A 15,286-nucleotide genomic window follows, 5' to 3' on the forward strand; every position below is an offset into this window, starting at 1 on the left:
TTGAGGATGAAGAGACTTCTCAATAATGAAATGCAGATTCCCAGCCGCCAAATGTGACAGTTTTGCTTATTGACGAACCCATCCAAATGAAAGCGGACTTCGTAGCTGCACAAAACCATACTGTGCATACTAATTCCCATCATGCCCCTTGACCAACTGTGCAGTTTGAATGTCCCAATGTAAACCATTCAGAAATTAAGACAATTCAATGTAAACCATTCAGAAATTAAGACAATTTTATTTAGTTCAATAATTGTCATCCGGTATTATTATTCTTATCTGCATTTCCTTTGGCTTTCAGTTTCTGAAATCTCAGAACTATTAAGCCATCGGCACTGCCCCGTTTCCTCTGGCTGAAGCTGGTAACCACAGAGTGTGTACTCTACAAAGTATAATACTATTCACTAGTTCAGATTTTGTCTAAATTTTAATTCTTTGTATCCCAGACCTACAAAAAAAAAATTGTGTCTCTTTTTATTTTTCTAGAATTTGAGAACAATGAGCCTTCTGATGCTGCTGACAGAATGATGCCATCTGTGTACTACAACACTTCAAAACCATACTTTTTAACAGATCCAGTTATTGGTATGTGAAAACAAAAAATCATACAATAATACATTACAGAAAAATGTAGATCTGACTGCTAACTAACGTGTTTAATGTGTGCTATGTTATGGCTGCATTAATCATAAAAGTTATAACAAGTAAAAAAGTAAAGAATGATGAGGTGCTTACATAAGCTGCATAGCCCTATGATGGTGCTTTATCTGCAACTACCAGTCTCACATCAGTGTAGACGCATTTTCAGGTTTATAATGGTTATATTCTTAGTATGCATATGGACTCTGATTTTTCGGGATGTTATCCACATTAAGAGTCAAATCATATTGGTGGGTTGTCATACTAAAACTGAGTACATCCAAAAGATGTTTGTCGAAAGTATACAAAGCATGACTGCTGAATGAGCCAGGCCAGATAATGCCCTGTAGGATATGTTACACTTTTGACAAATGGTTTTTGGGTATACTCAGTTTTAGTATGACAATCCACCAATGTGGTTTGACTCCTAACGTTGATACCTTCCCGAATGCTGGGACTCTGTAACTGTATATCTATGCAGGTTTTCGAAACACCTTATCATTCTTGACTTTTTTAGTTGTTATCATTTTTATGGTAATTTAAATAGTTATTGAGTGCTGAGTGTTCTTTATTTTGTTGAACTCTGTGATAAAATAAATATGATTTCCCCTCCCATCTTTCTTTGCTATGTTTCATCTAGTAAAGATTAAAATACATGTACTTCTTTATGTATCTTCTTTTTTATAAAATGTTTGATTTTATTTAGGGTTTTCTTTGAGGTGAGCAGAGTTTAACAATTAAACATTGGAACTGTACGTGGTACAAGTTTATTGTTATGCTTCGATTTTTGCTCAGACTGTATGTGTTGGGCAAAATAGGGCATTGGTTAAGACACTATCTGTTGTTCTACAGGAGTAAGATTACAATCCCTGCCCAACAACTCTAATTCTAGTATTTTGTGGTTTCCCTCAATCACTTTAAGCAACTGTTAGAATTGGTCATCCAAAAATGCCTCAGCCATTTTCCATTCCCATCCATGTTCATGAGAGTGTAATTTCAAATTACCTTTCTTCTTCAAAATCCACATCTACATTTATGTGAAATTTACTTCAAGTATTATTTGCAACAGTTCTGATGAACTATATGTGATTCTCCTTCTCTCTGTACATTTGTGTGTTTGTTTGCAACATGTTGTTTGAAACACTCTGTTACCAGATTCTGATGGAAGTTTGTCATGGACATTTTTTCAGTCTGTGGAGTGCATGAATGAATGTATGTTTAACCCCGCCCCCCCCCCCCCTCTCTCTCTCTCTCTCTCTCTCTCTCTCTCTCTCTCTTAGAAAAAGACGATTGCATCATCTGCAGTCTTTAATACTGATTTTATTTAACTCCAATAAAATACTGAGTGATTATACCCTCAATATTTGAGTTGCAAAACACAGCGCACTGATTTATTTTTTTCCACCAACCTCTCAACATGTTTTTTTTTAATTCCCTTGTGAATTCAGCAACCCTTTGTTCTGTAGAGAGCAGAATTATTTTTACTGAAGAAGAAAATACAGCATCATAAATCACTAGTAATTCAAAGCATAATTGAAACCACATTTCAGCAGCTACTCCTGCTAGAAGCTATTTGAATATTTACATTCTGTGAACCTAGATCCCCTTTAGCAGAATGTGAAACAATGTTCCTTGCAATTAAGGCTCAATCCCATCAAACCTAATAATTTTTGTTCTTCAAAGATGGACATATTTTTATAGTTTTCTCGCAGATTAAGAGACACTGTATTATGGTCAAACTTTCTTGCTCACCAGCATATAAGAGTCAGTCAAATTAAAACTGAACACCTGCCACAATGGAACCATGGACTGGTTCCATTCAAAAGTATTCACCACACATTTATTCACTGGGAAATGAGCCAATCAATTCCTGTTTCATGGAATGCAGCCAACCACTGACAGATCTACAACTGCACTCGCTCTTGCACTTCCTTGTCCGACTGAAACTGGTGTCCACAAGTCTTTCTTCAGGTCACCAAAGATGTGAAAATCACCTTGTGAAAGATCCAAGCTGTACAGAGAACTTTCGTTTCCCAACCAAATTGCTGAATCATAGACTTCGTCCAGTTGGCAATGTGGGAACAGGCATTACCGTGCAACAGGAAGACTCTGCCCAACAGCAGAGCCAACGGTGGGAACATCTCACATTTCCCCCTGCAAAGAAATCAAAGGCTGTTCACACAATTTCTCCTCCTCCAACACAGTGGGTACACACTGCTCATGGGTTCCTATAGTATGGAACCACAATCAGTGTGCAGCGCTGTGAAAATTCTTTCCACAAACAGTGATGTGCCGTAGAGCCAAAATGTCCAGGAATGCTGTCAGACAGAGTCTCCTTGATGCACGATAAACCTGCCCCCACCCTGCCAATTGGACACAGGTTACACTTAAGTGATTTGGTTAGGAAACATTGCAACATCATCCGTACATTCTGGATCTCTCCCATGTGGAAGAAAGAGCTGCATGGACATCGGTTTCTGTCAGACAAGGAACTGAAAGAGTGGGTGCTGTTGTGAATCCATCAGCTGCCAACCGCTTTCTATGAAACGGTAATTGACCATCTCATCTCCCAGTGGGATAAATCTCTTAAAGCATGTGGTGATTATTTTTCTTGGTTCCATTGTGGTGGGTGTTCGGTTTTCCTCTGACTACCTCTCATAACTGTGTGAAAGGAGCCATGGAAATAAGATATACCAAGCACACTCAAGCTGCCATGGTAAGATGAGTAGTGTACAGTAACAAACATTTAGGGCAGTATATGTGACACAGACACTTCAACATTTCATGAACATAATAAGTAAAAAGTATCACTTTTTGCTGGTGTCACAATTTCACCATCACTCATTTAAAAACAAACAGCATAACATGATGTTCATGTATGGTTACTACATAGTAACACTCACTACTTTTATTGTTTGATCTTTTAGACTGGTAGTGGCTGGATGTGTCAACTTAAATTCTCTAGAATTCTGCCAAATCAGAACTAAGAAAGCCAGCATTAATAAAAGTTTGGCAAATAGTAATAAACTGACTGACAGCCCTTTTTAAGCCCAAGTATAGAATGACAAATGCTCTAAATAAATAATGTAAGCCACATATCATTAATCATGGTTCATTGTTAATCTAGTCTACAGAACCTGCTCATGATAGCACTGTATCTTTGCGGTAATGTATACTTTGTGGTCTCCTAGTTATGATGGGACTTACGAATAAAAGTAATGTACCACATAATTCTGCACCGACTCAATCGACAATTTCTGATGATTTAAATGAAAAGAAAACAAAATTTAGTAAACAATTAAGGAATGTTATATGATGAGACCATTTTGAATTATTTTAAGAATGCTACAAATCAATAACAATTCTGTCAGTAACAGCATTTAAAAGATTTCCCAAAATTCTCCCTGCATTACAGTCTGTCAGCCATGAGAGTATTGTCTTGGACTTCTCTCTTCTCTTAAAAGATCACAAAATAACTTCCATGATTTGCCTGCGGATATGTTCTGTTCTCTAATCTAGTTGTTTTGTGTGTCTACTCACGATTCCTAGACGGCATCTTTCTCCTGTCCACTGAGGACCCCTCAGTTTTGAATTGTTTCTGCATTAAAAGTACATTTCTCACTCTCATATGTCAAACCTGGTAATACACATTGATTGTAAAGTTTCAGTATCAGAGAGACCTGAACCTTAATTCTGAAACCCTCATTTAGATTACAACAAGCATAGCAAGCCATATTTTTATTCTTCTGTTTTTATACTTTGCCATTTATCAAGCCATTGCCTTCAACTACTGTAATATAGTTTCTCTTAATCTGCGAGAAAAGTATAAAAATTAGGTTTGATGTGATTGAGCCTTAATTGCAAGAAACATTGTTTGATGTTCTGCCAAAGGGGATCTAGGCTCACAGAATGTAAATATTCAAATAGCTTCTAGCAGGAGTAGCCACTGAAATGTGGTTTCAATTATGTTTTGAATTACAGATTTATGTTGCTGTATTTTCTTCCTCAGTGAAAATAAATCCCTTGTGACTTTCAGCAACCCTTTGTACTGTAGAGAGCAGAAAGACAGTATCCTGGAATCTGCATGAATTGTCTGCTAATACATCATGCAGTTATAGATGCTTGGGAAGTGTCAGACTAATGATAAAATATGAAATCCAACATAATGAATTCATTTTCTCAACAACAACAACAACAACAACATGGCCCAAATAATGTACAATCACTGTGTTGAAATGAAAATTGTAGAAATTAATAATGAAGTTGTGGAACCATTTTGTGAGTTATAGTAATTAGTGAACTTCAGAGTAACGATTCCGATACAAGTGAGGTAATACAGTGGATGCTTCTACAGGTCACTGGCCTTGAAGCTTATGTTCTCTTCACCTAGAGGACACTGCTGTCGTGTTGTCATCCTAGAGAGGGGTCGGTCAGTGTGCTCTTGGCTGATGTCTTCTTCACAGCCCTCTCTGCTCTTTCATTTCAGACTGGCATGCCAGTGCTTGACTTTAGACTGGAACAGATTTGACTTGTCATGCTGCCATTAATGAAGAGCATTCAGGGGGTTTTTTCCAACAGAAAAACACTTGCCAACATGCTGCTGTTGTAACCCAACATGCTCTACTGTGTATAGATATATTGTCTTGGCCTGTTCAATCACCAGATCAGCCTCCAATCGAGTTCATATCGGACATCATTGGATAACAATTCTACTACCATTCACAACCAGCATTAACCATCCCTGTATTGACCAACCAAGTGCAACAGACATGGAACTCCATCCCACAAACTGACATGCGGCACCTATACAATGCAAAGCATGCACATTTGCATGCTTGCATTTTGGCAACTACACTGGTTGTTAATGTACCAGCATTTCACATTTGCATTTACATTAACCTGTGATCTTGCAATATTAATCACTTACATATATTTCCTAGACAAAAGTATTCCTGAAATTTCATTACTCTGTATTAATTATTTTTGTTGTTGGGATTTTTTCCCCATCAGTATCCCTTTGTCTTTGTCTTTTCCATTAATGGCGTACTGTTCGTTCAGAGGGCGTGTCTGCATTTGTCAACATTTGCAGGAATGTTGATAATTTGACTGATGATTCCACATCCGAGCTCTCACTATCTTCTAATCTGCATTGTGGTAGTCGCAAAGAAATCAACTTGTCAGTGGAACTAGCTTAGGAGACAGCGGTTTGGCCACGCGAGGATATGTAAATCCATCGCTTTGACACTGCATTGAAATCTTTTCCATACTGCACAGCATCCTGTAGCAGGAACACATAGGAGTCATCTTAACATTAATTCCACTCGAAAGAATGCAGTGATTTTATTGTTGACAAGATTCAAGTCTTTTTTAAAAACAAATATGCTTCTCTCCACACACACACACACACACACACACACACACGTGCTTGTAAGGGTGGGAAATGAGCACATGTATTTTGAGATAGAAGACAACTTCTGATTGCAGTTCTTATAAAGCATGCTTCATGAGACCCTCAGGAATGTAAACCTGCTTTACATCACAATTCCGTGGCACTCTGAAAGACTGAAGGGAAATAGCAGGCTCAGACTCTTGTGGATAGGGCCAGCAGCTGAGGTACAAATTAAGGTGCTGCCCTTGCTTCGCAGCAAGTAACATATGTGCCATCAAGTGCAATGCCAAGAATACATGAGGAAAATTTGGACATTTCATTTTAGCCATAACACTCATTTTCTAGGAATAGTAGAGAGCAATTCTAAACTCAATGCTTTTAGTGCATATTGATGGCAGTGAATAAGAAATCAAAGGCTTGAGAACATATCACATATATCCCAGAAAATAAGTTTCAATATTATATTTGTGACCAGTATATTAGTTCCTTATGCCAGAGTGCAGTGGGCATGACTCACCAGCAGTCATGCATCAACTGAGATTTGGAACTTGTTTCGAAGATGAATCATTGTGTTAACAAGAATGTGTGTCTCAGACTGTACATCCTGTAATATTTAATTCACATATAAAAATGAAACATTCCATCACATGAAGTAAAACTTTCAGTGGTAATCTATTTTAGAAGTGCAAAATGTATTCACATTCTTAGAGTTTTATTTTAACAGTTCTTATGATCAAATTCCCTGCTAATAATTATTGATTGTATCTAGAAACATTTCAAAAAGTGCTCTGGCCTGAAGGCAAATTGATTATAGTCACTGGGCATTAATTGCTGTGACAATATCAACCTACAGAGAAGTCTGAAAATCTAGAATTGTGACTAAATACTGCTGATATTTTGCCCCAGTCTTCTGGAATCATTTTTTGTGATACTATTGTTTTTAGTGTGGGGCTGTAAGATGGGCTACAGATTTTCAGTGGAGTGTCTTCAGTTGCCTGTTAGAAGGTAAAATTGTTTTCATCTACATCTGTACTCAGCAAGCCACCATAAGTTGTGTGGCACAGTATTTCATGAAATTTTCTCTCCCTCCCCTGCAGTCACACATGTTTTCCTTCTGTATGTCAGTACTTCAGGTTGGCCATTATTCCCTAAGTGAAACTCGAGTCTCTGATTCCAGCCCAAATTATTATGCACCTCCAAAACAAGGACTGACTCACATCCATAATCTACCTTATGACAGTTGTTCGGATAGATTAACTAGAAATACAACCAGCTAAAGCCATGTCACAAGTGTCTGAACTTTTTTTTCTTTTTTTTTTCTGTAGTTAACATGTCAGAGACTGTGACAGATGGTGCTAACTGACACGTAGGTTAACTAAAGTTGTATGTCCTGGTCAAGAGATGGTACTGCCGTTCAACATTTCTCAAGATGTTCAAGAAATGAGCTATAATTCTCAAGAGAAACAAATTTCCAGGCCTAGGTACTAGCATATAATCTGTTACAATGTATTCAACAGTATTCAGCTCATGCGTGTCCTATTTTGATACAGACAAAATTTTCACATATGTATGTATATGCGTCAAACATACAGTAATTAATTGTTAGAAACATAATGAGTAGGAAGAAAATGTACCAACAGTTCACATCAGAAAAGTATTTCCTCTTCATTCGTAGATTGTAGCATATCAGCTACTCTTGTTTCAATCACACAGTTGTTGATAGTTTCACTATATTTATGGCACAGCTGCAATACTCCAAATAATCCAAGCGAGAATAAAAAGTTGACTAATTTTCTGTTTTATATTGTGGGTATGAAGACAGGACTTTTAAGGGGACATCAATATTTTGTCTGTTGCCCTGGATTTTTTATGTAACTCAGCAAGAGTCAACTGGAGTATATACCTGAGAATTTTAAAATATGTGGGTATTGACTGGAAAGACAGATTTATGAAGGAAATGTATACAAAGCAAAAAGTGACAGAGTAGGAAATGAGTGGACTGAAGAAATGAGCATCGGAAGAAATGTAAAGCAAAAATCCTCACTGTCACTGAAGCTATTCAACATAAACTATGTGATCGAAAGTATCTGGAAACCCCCAGAGACATATGTTTTTCATATTGGTGCATTGTGCTGCCACCTACTGCCACGCACTCCATATCAGCTACCTCAGTAGTCATTAGACATCGTGAGAGAGCAGAATGGGACATTCGGCAGAACTTGAAGACTTCGAACGTGGTCAGGTGATTGGGTGTCACTTGTGTCTTATGTCTGTACACGAGATTTTCACACTCCTAAACAGCCCTAGGTCCATTGTTTCTAACATGATAGTGAAGTGGAAACGTGAAGGGACACGTACAGCTCAAAAGTGTACAGGCCGACCTCGTCTGTTGACTGACAGAGACTGCTGACAGTTGAAGAGGGTCATAATGTGTAATAGGCAGACATGTATCCAGACCATCACACAGGAATTCCAAACTGCATCAGGATCCACTGCAAGTACTATGACAGTTAGGTGGGAGGTGAGATAACTTACATTTCATGGTCAAGCGGATGCTCATAAGCCACACATCATGCCGGTAAATGCCAAACGACACCTCGCTTGGTGTAAGGAGCGTAAACATTGGACGATCGAACAGCGGAAAAACGTTGTGTGGAGTGATGAATCACACTACACACAGGCGATCCAATGGCAGGGTGTGGTTATGGTGAATGCCTGGTGAACGTCATCTGCCAACAGTAAAATTCGGAGGCAGTGGTGTTATGGTGTGGTTGTGTTTTTCATGGAGGGGGCTTGCACCCCTTCTTGTTTTGTGTGGCACTATCACAGCACAGGCCTACATTGATGTTTTAAGCGCCTTCTTGCTTCCCACTGTTGAAGAGCAATTCGGGGATGGCGACTGCATCTGTCAACACAATCGAGCACTTGTTCATAACGCACGGCCTCTGGTTACATTACAATAACATTTCTGTAATGGACTGGCCTGCACAGTGTCCTGACCTGAATCCCATAGAACACCTTTGGGGTGTTTTGGAACACCAACTTCGTGCCTGGTCACATCGACCAACATTGATACCTCTCTTCAGTGCAGCACTCTGTGAAGAATGGGCTACCATTCCCCAAGAAACCTTCCAGCACCTGATTGAACGTATGCCTGCGAGAGTGGAAGCTGTCATCGAGGCTACGGGTGGGCCAACATCGTATTGAATTCCATCATTACCGATGGAGGGCACCACGAGCTTTTACGTCATTTTCAGCCATGTGACCGGATACTTAGTATAGTGTATATGGAGAATAACTAATAGGAAAGGCCATAGAGAATGCAAGAGGCATTGTAATTGGAGGCAGAAGAATAAAGACTATATGTGATCACAGTGCTAGCATTCAGAAGAGCAGCTATAGAAGATGCTGAAGAGTATTGCAAGAAGGGATAAGGAGTATGGAAGGAAGATAAACATATAAAAGAAAAATGTGATGAGAATAAGCGATAAGGAAGCTCTAGTTGACATATTCCTAGATGGAAAAAAAATTATAAAACAAGTAAAAGCCTTTGTTGTCGACTTTAAAAAAGCATATGACAGTATAGACCGAGAATCCCTTTTTGAAGTATTAGCAGAATTTGGACTAGATCAAAAGACAAGAAACATCATAAAAGAAATACTCATGGAGACCAAATCCAAAGTAAAATTTATGGGAGAATTGAGCACAGAATTTGAAATAGACACAGGAGTACGACAAGGGGATGTACTGTCCCCAGTGCTCTTCAAAAAGTTGTTAGAGAATGGAGAAAAGCAGGTGCACCAGCACACAGACTGGGACCAAGATGTAGGGGCATAGAATTAGACTGTTTAGCATTTGCTGATGACATGGCACTGATCGCACAAGACATTACTGATGCACAGAAACAGATAGTATTATTACAAGGGCAGGCAGCAAAACTAGGATGACAAATTTCATTTGAAAAAACAAAATTTATGACTGACATCAAAGGTGCACCTTCTGATCTCAAAATTGGTAATAACTACATCTCTCGAGTAAAAGAATTTAAATATTTAGGTGAATGGATTGCAGAAAATTGTAATGAAAAGAAATATGTCAGATCAAGAGTCCAGAAAATGGAGACGGCATTTCAATTAACAAAAAACATTTACAACAAAAAGAGTCTCTTGTGGAACTGCAAGATATGACACTACACAACAGTAATTAAACCCGAAGCTCTCTACGCATCTGAGACACTAAACCTTCAACACAGAACACTAAAAGAGGAATTAGAAGTGAAAGAACGTAAAATAATGAGGAAAATCCTAGGACCAAGAACTAAAGATGGTGTGCATTATCCAAAGCCCAATGCCGAAATATATAAAAATATCTCCAAAATAACAGACACAATGCGCATGAGAAGAATCCAATTCATGGGGCATTTAGAAAGAATGGCCTCAAACATGTTAACGCACAAAATCCATACATTTTCAAAGAACAAAACTACAAGACCACACTGGTACAAACAGACAGAAAAAGACCTGAGAGAATTAGGGTCTCCAAATCTACATGATAGAAATGAAGTCAGAAAAATCACAAACACACGGGGTTTTGAGGAAGAAGAGAGAAAAACTAACCGACATATGTGGTCTATGCAACAAAAGCTAGTCCATTCGTTGTTTATGAAGGAATACTGGGCGAAAAGGAAGGGCCAACAAATGTTGATTACGCGTGGTCCTAAGTGATCCATCTGCGAAGAAGAAGAAGAAGAAGAAGAAGAAAAAGCCTTTCTTTACCTGGGAAGGCTAACAACAGGGAATCAAAGCTGCACAGAAGAAATAAGGAGTAGGAAGCAGGTGAAGCAGTTACTAACATATGAAAGAATTCCTACTAATGTACAGGAGAAAGAGTTGTTAAAATATTATGTCAGGAGTGTAGTGTTATGTAGCAATGAATCATGAACCACTGAAAAGAAAGAATAAAGGTATTTCGAAAGTTTTGAAATGTGGCTGTGGACAAGAATGCGTAAGGTGAAGTGGCCTAACAGACTTAAGAAAGAAGGAAATTGGGGAAGAAAGAACATTATTGAAGTGATTAGAATTAGAAAAAATCTTGGTCAGGACAAATACTACAACAAAGAATTATTGAAGGCAAAGAGCAAGGAATGAGAGGAAGAGAACTGGAATGACGACAGCATTAAAAGAGGACAGACAGATAAGGGAAGATGCTCAGAACAATACATGGAGAGCCTCCAGTTGAAACCTTTGATCAGAAAGAACAGCAAGCGCTAATAAAACATTTATAATTTTGTGTGGTGCAGTAAGAACATTGTATAAAGCCTGTAACTGAATGCCTTGCAGAGACCTCTTCATTGTTCTTGCTGTCCTTAGATTCTTTTCTTAATATATTTATCCTTTAATGAAATTTATTGCTTCAAATTTATCATGTTCAAACAAAGTTCCACATAAGTAACCACCAAATAAGATATAAAGTAAAGTTCATGTAAACTTTACACCATCTGCTGTTTAGAATGGAGTCCTGTACCTGGCGCTAGAGATTTTTTTACAATTTGTGCACATATGAGGAGGAGGAGGAGGATATTAGTGTTTAATGTATCGTTGACATCATTAGAGACGGAGCACAATATTGGATTAGGGAAGGATGGAGAGTGAGAGCAGCCCTGCCCTTTTGAAGGAACCATCCTGGCATTTGCCTTAAGTGATTTAGGGAAATGACAGGAAGCCTAAATCAGGATGGCAAGGTGCAAGTTTGAACCAGTGTCCTCACAAATGCAAGTCCACTGAATTACCCTGCTCGATCAGGTTGCACATATATGTAGAGTAGAAACTATGAATAACTAGATTTTCCAAAATAGTTAAGTGTCCTCCTTTAGCCAGTAATACAAATGATCTGAACTCTTGGTGGAAGTAAGAGAATTGTCTGTAATAAAATAAATCTACATTCTTACTGTATGTAGACAGTTATTTCTCCCAGTAAACATGAGTATTTCTAAGTCCTCCGGGGGAGGAAAAAAAAAAAAAAAAATCCTTTCCTGTTTCACTCTCAAAAAGGGCAAGGAAAAAACGACTATCTATATGCCTCTGTACAAGCCCTAATTTCTCTTATCTTACCTTTGTGATCCTTATGTGAAACGTATGTTGGTAACAGTAGAATCACTCTGCAGCCGGCTTCACATGCTAGTTCTCTAAACTTTCTCAATAATGTTGTGCAAAAATACCATCAACTTCCCACCAGGGATTCCCACTTGAGTTCATGAAGGATCTCCATAATACTGTCATGTTGATTGCACCTACCAATAACAAATCTAACAGCCTGCCTCTAAGTTGCTTTGATATTTTCCTTTTAATCTGACCTGGTGGAGATTCCATACACACGAGGAGTACTCGAGAATGGGTCACACTAGTGTACTGTACGTAATCTCCTTAAATATCGCTTTGCAGCGTTATGCCTGGATATTTAATCAATGTGACTGTATTCTGAACATTACAGAATTGTTTTTCCTACTCATCTGCATTAACTTACATTTTTCTACAGGTAGAGCAATTTGGCATTCATCATACCAATTAGAAACTATGTCCAGGTTATCTTGTATCCTCCTTACAGTCACTCAACAATGCCACTTTACCATAAACCACAGCATCAAAAGCAGACTGCTGCTCACTCTGTCCATCAGATCATTTATGTGTATGGAGAGTAAGAGCAGCCGTATCACACTTCCGTGAGGCACTCCTGACAAAACCCTTGTCTCTTATGAACACTCACCATCGAGGATACATTAGTTTTGTAGTGTAGTACATCTAATGTACTATACTAATGAAAATAGTACACTAATTAGTTATCAGCATAGCACACAAGTATACTTAATAATAGCTTTGTGTTTCTGCTTTTATTGTTTTACACCTGTGAACAGATTTGGACTGTAATGCATTAGTGATTTATTGTATGTTTCACTGTTACATCCCTACAGTCAACACAATGTTATGAATGACACACATTCCCTGGACTGCCTTTTATAGCCATGAACATTTGTTATTTATATTCTCCACAAATTCTTTTGTGCTGATATACGATCTCTTGTGTTTCAATCTCAGCCACCAGAGTTAACCTGTGGACCTTGTAGCGTATATACTCTTTTGTTGAGTTTCATTGGTATGTCACAAAAATTACTGAATGCAAGCTGTAGCTGCCAAACTATTCGTAATAAAGTTCCCGAATTTATTGCCCTCCAGAAAGGTTCTCATACTCAAATTATTCTTGAGACAAAGAGCTAGCTGAAACCCGAAGTTGAAAGCTCTGAGATATTTAGTGAGTCATGGGATATGTATCGGAAAGACAGATTAGAGGCCATGGCAAGGGGAGTTTTCATTGCAGTTGACAAAAATGTTGTGTCTATTGAGGTCGAAGATGAGTGTGACAGTGAAGTCTTCTGGTAGAATATAACAGGTGTAGGTGAAACTAAGTTAATTGTTGGATATTTATACTGATCAGCCAATTCCGCTGTGGCAGTTCTAGAAACATTCAAAGAAAGTCTACGGTCAATAGCGCGTAAATACTCAAATAATGCAATATTAGTTGGAGGCAGTTGGCGAGGGGAGTTTTCATTGCAGTTGACAAAAATATTGTGTCTATTGAGGTTGAAGATGAGTGTGACAGTGAAGTCGTCTAGTGGAATGTAGGTGAAACTAAGTTAATTGTTGGATATTTATACTGATCAGCCAATTCCGCTGTTGCAGTTCTAGAAACATTCAAAGAAAGTCTATGGTCAATAGCACGTAAATACTCAAATAATGCAATATTAATTAGAGGCAACTTCAACATGTCGAGTATAGACAGGGATGTCTATGGGTTCATTGCGGGGGGTACAGACAGACAGTCATGCAAAATGCTTTGAACAAGTTTTCTGAAAATTGTCTTGAGCAGCTAGCTTGGTAGCCTACATACAATTGAAATATTTTGGACCTAGTAGCTAGAAATAGGCCAGACCTTATCGACAATGTCCGTATAGAAACGGGGATTAGCAATCATGATGTCATTATAGCAACTGTGATTACGAAAGTTAATAAATCAGTCAAGAAGGCTAGGAGAGTGTTTCTGCTAGATGGAGCAGATAAGCAGTTATTAACATCTTACTTAGATGGTGAATTGGCATCCCTTAGTATTACTAAGATCGATATAGAGGATTTATGGGCAAAGTTTAAGCAGTTTGTTAATTGTGGTCTGGAGAGTTAACATGCCTAGCAAGTGGATAAAGGATGGAAAACATCCACCATGGTTTAATAACGAAATTCTGCAGATACTGAGGAAGCAGAGGCTGTTGCACTCTCAATTCAAAAGGGAACGCACCAATGACAACAACCGAAAGTTGGTAGAGATTCGTGCGTCTGTGGAAAGATCTATGCATGATACATACAAGAACTACCGCCATCGCATTTTTGCAAAAGATCTGGCAGAGAACTCGAGAAAATTGTGGTCGTTTGTAAAATCACTAAGTGGGTCTAAGGCTTCCATTCAGTCCCTTGTTGACCAGTGTGGTGTGGCAGTTAAAGATAGCAGATTGAAAGCCAAAGTTTTAAATTTCACATTCAAGAAATGAAATCGTTCACACAAGAGAACCGTACAGACATACTGTCATTTGACCATCAGACAAAGAAATAAGCATATCTGACATAGAGAAGCAACTGAAAGGTTAAAAAAACAATCATCAGGTTCGGATGGAATCCCAGTTCGATTTTACAGTGAGTACTCTACAGCATTGGCCCCTTACCTCACTTGCATTTATCATGAATCTCTCACCCAGCACAAAGTCCCAAACAGCGCAGGTGACTCCAGTATATAAGAAAGGTAAGAGAACGGACCCGCAAAGTTACAGACAATATCCCTAACTTCTGTTTGCTGCAGAATCCTTGAAAACATTCTCAGTTCAAATATAATAAACTTTCTTGGGATTAAGAAGCTTATTTCCACGAATCAGCATTGCTTTAGAAAGCGTTGCTGATGCAAAGCTCAGCTTTCCCTTTTCTCACATGATATACTGAGAAGTGACTCTGCATGGAGAGCTGCATCAAACCAGTCTCAGGACTGAAGACCACAACAACAACAAACAACATACTGAGAACTATGGATGAAGGGCAACAGGCAGATTCCATATTTCTAGATTTCCGGAAAGCATTTGACACGATGCCCCATTGCAGGCTGTTAACGAAAGTACAAGCATATGCAATAAGTTCACAGATATGTGAATGGCTCAAAAACTTCTTA

The 15,286-nt window shown here is 38.4% G+C and overlaps 1 protein-coding gene across 4 annotated transcripts in view; it reads left to right on the forward strand.

Annotated features, from left to right (window-relative positions):
- LOC126260895 (mucosa-associated lymphoid tissue lymphoma translocation protein 1 homolog) overlaps positions 1 to 15,286 on the forward strand; it is a 143,689-nt gene that overhangs the window by 99,657 nt on the left and 28,746 nt on the right. For all 4 annotated transcript variants that reach the window (XR_007546658.1, XM_049958346.1, XM_049958345.1 and 1 more), the window contains one exon: positions 487 to 585. Coding sequence is in view for 3 of the 4 variants with exons in the window: in XM_049958346.1 (XP_049814303.1) it covers positions 487 to 585 (99 nt within the window). In the remaining variant the exon portion in view is untranslated. The remainder of the gene's footprint in view (positions 1 to 486; positions 586 to 15,286) is intronic.

The sequence above is a fragment of the Schistocerca nitens genome, chromosome 5, assembly GCF_023898315.1.
Source record: "Schistocerca nitens isolate TAMUIC-IGC-003100 chromosome 5, iqSchNite1.1, whole genome shotgun sequence".
Taxonomy (NCBI): Eukaryota; Metazoa; Arthropoda; class Insecta; order Orthoptera; family Acrididae; genus Schistocerca; species Schistocerca nitens.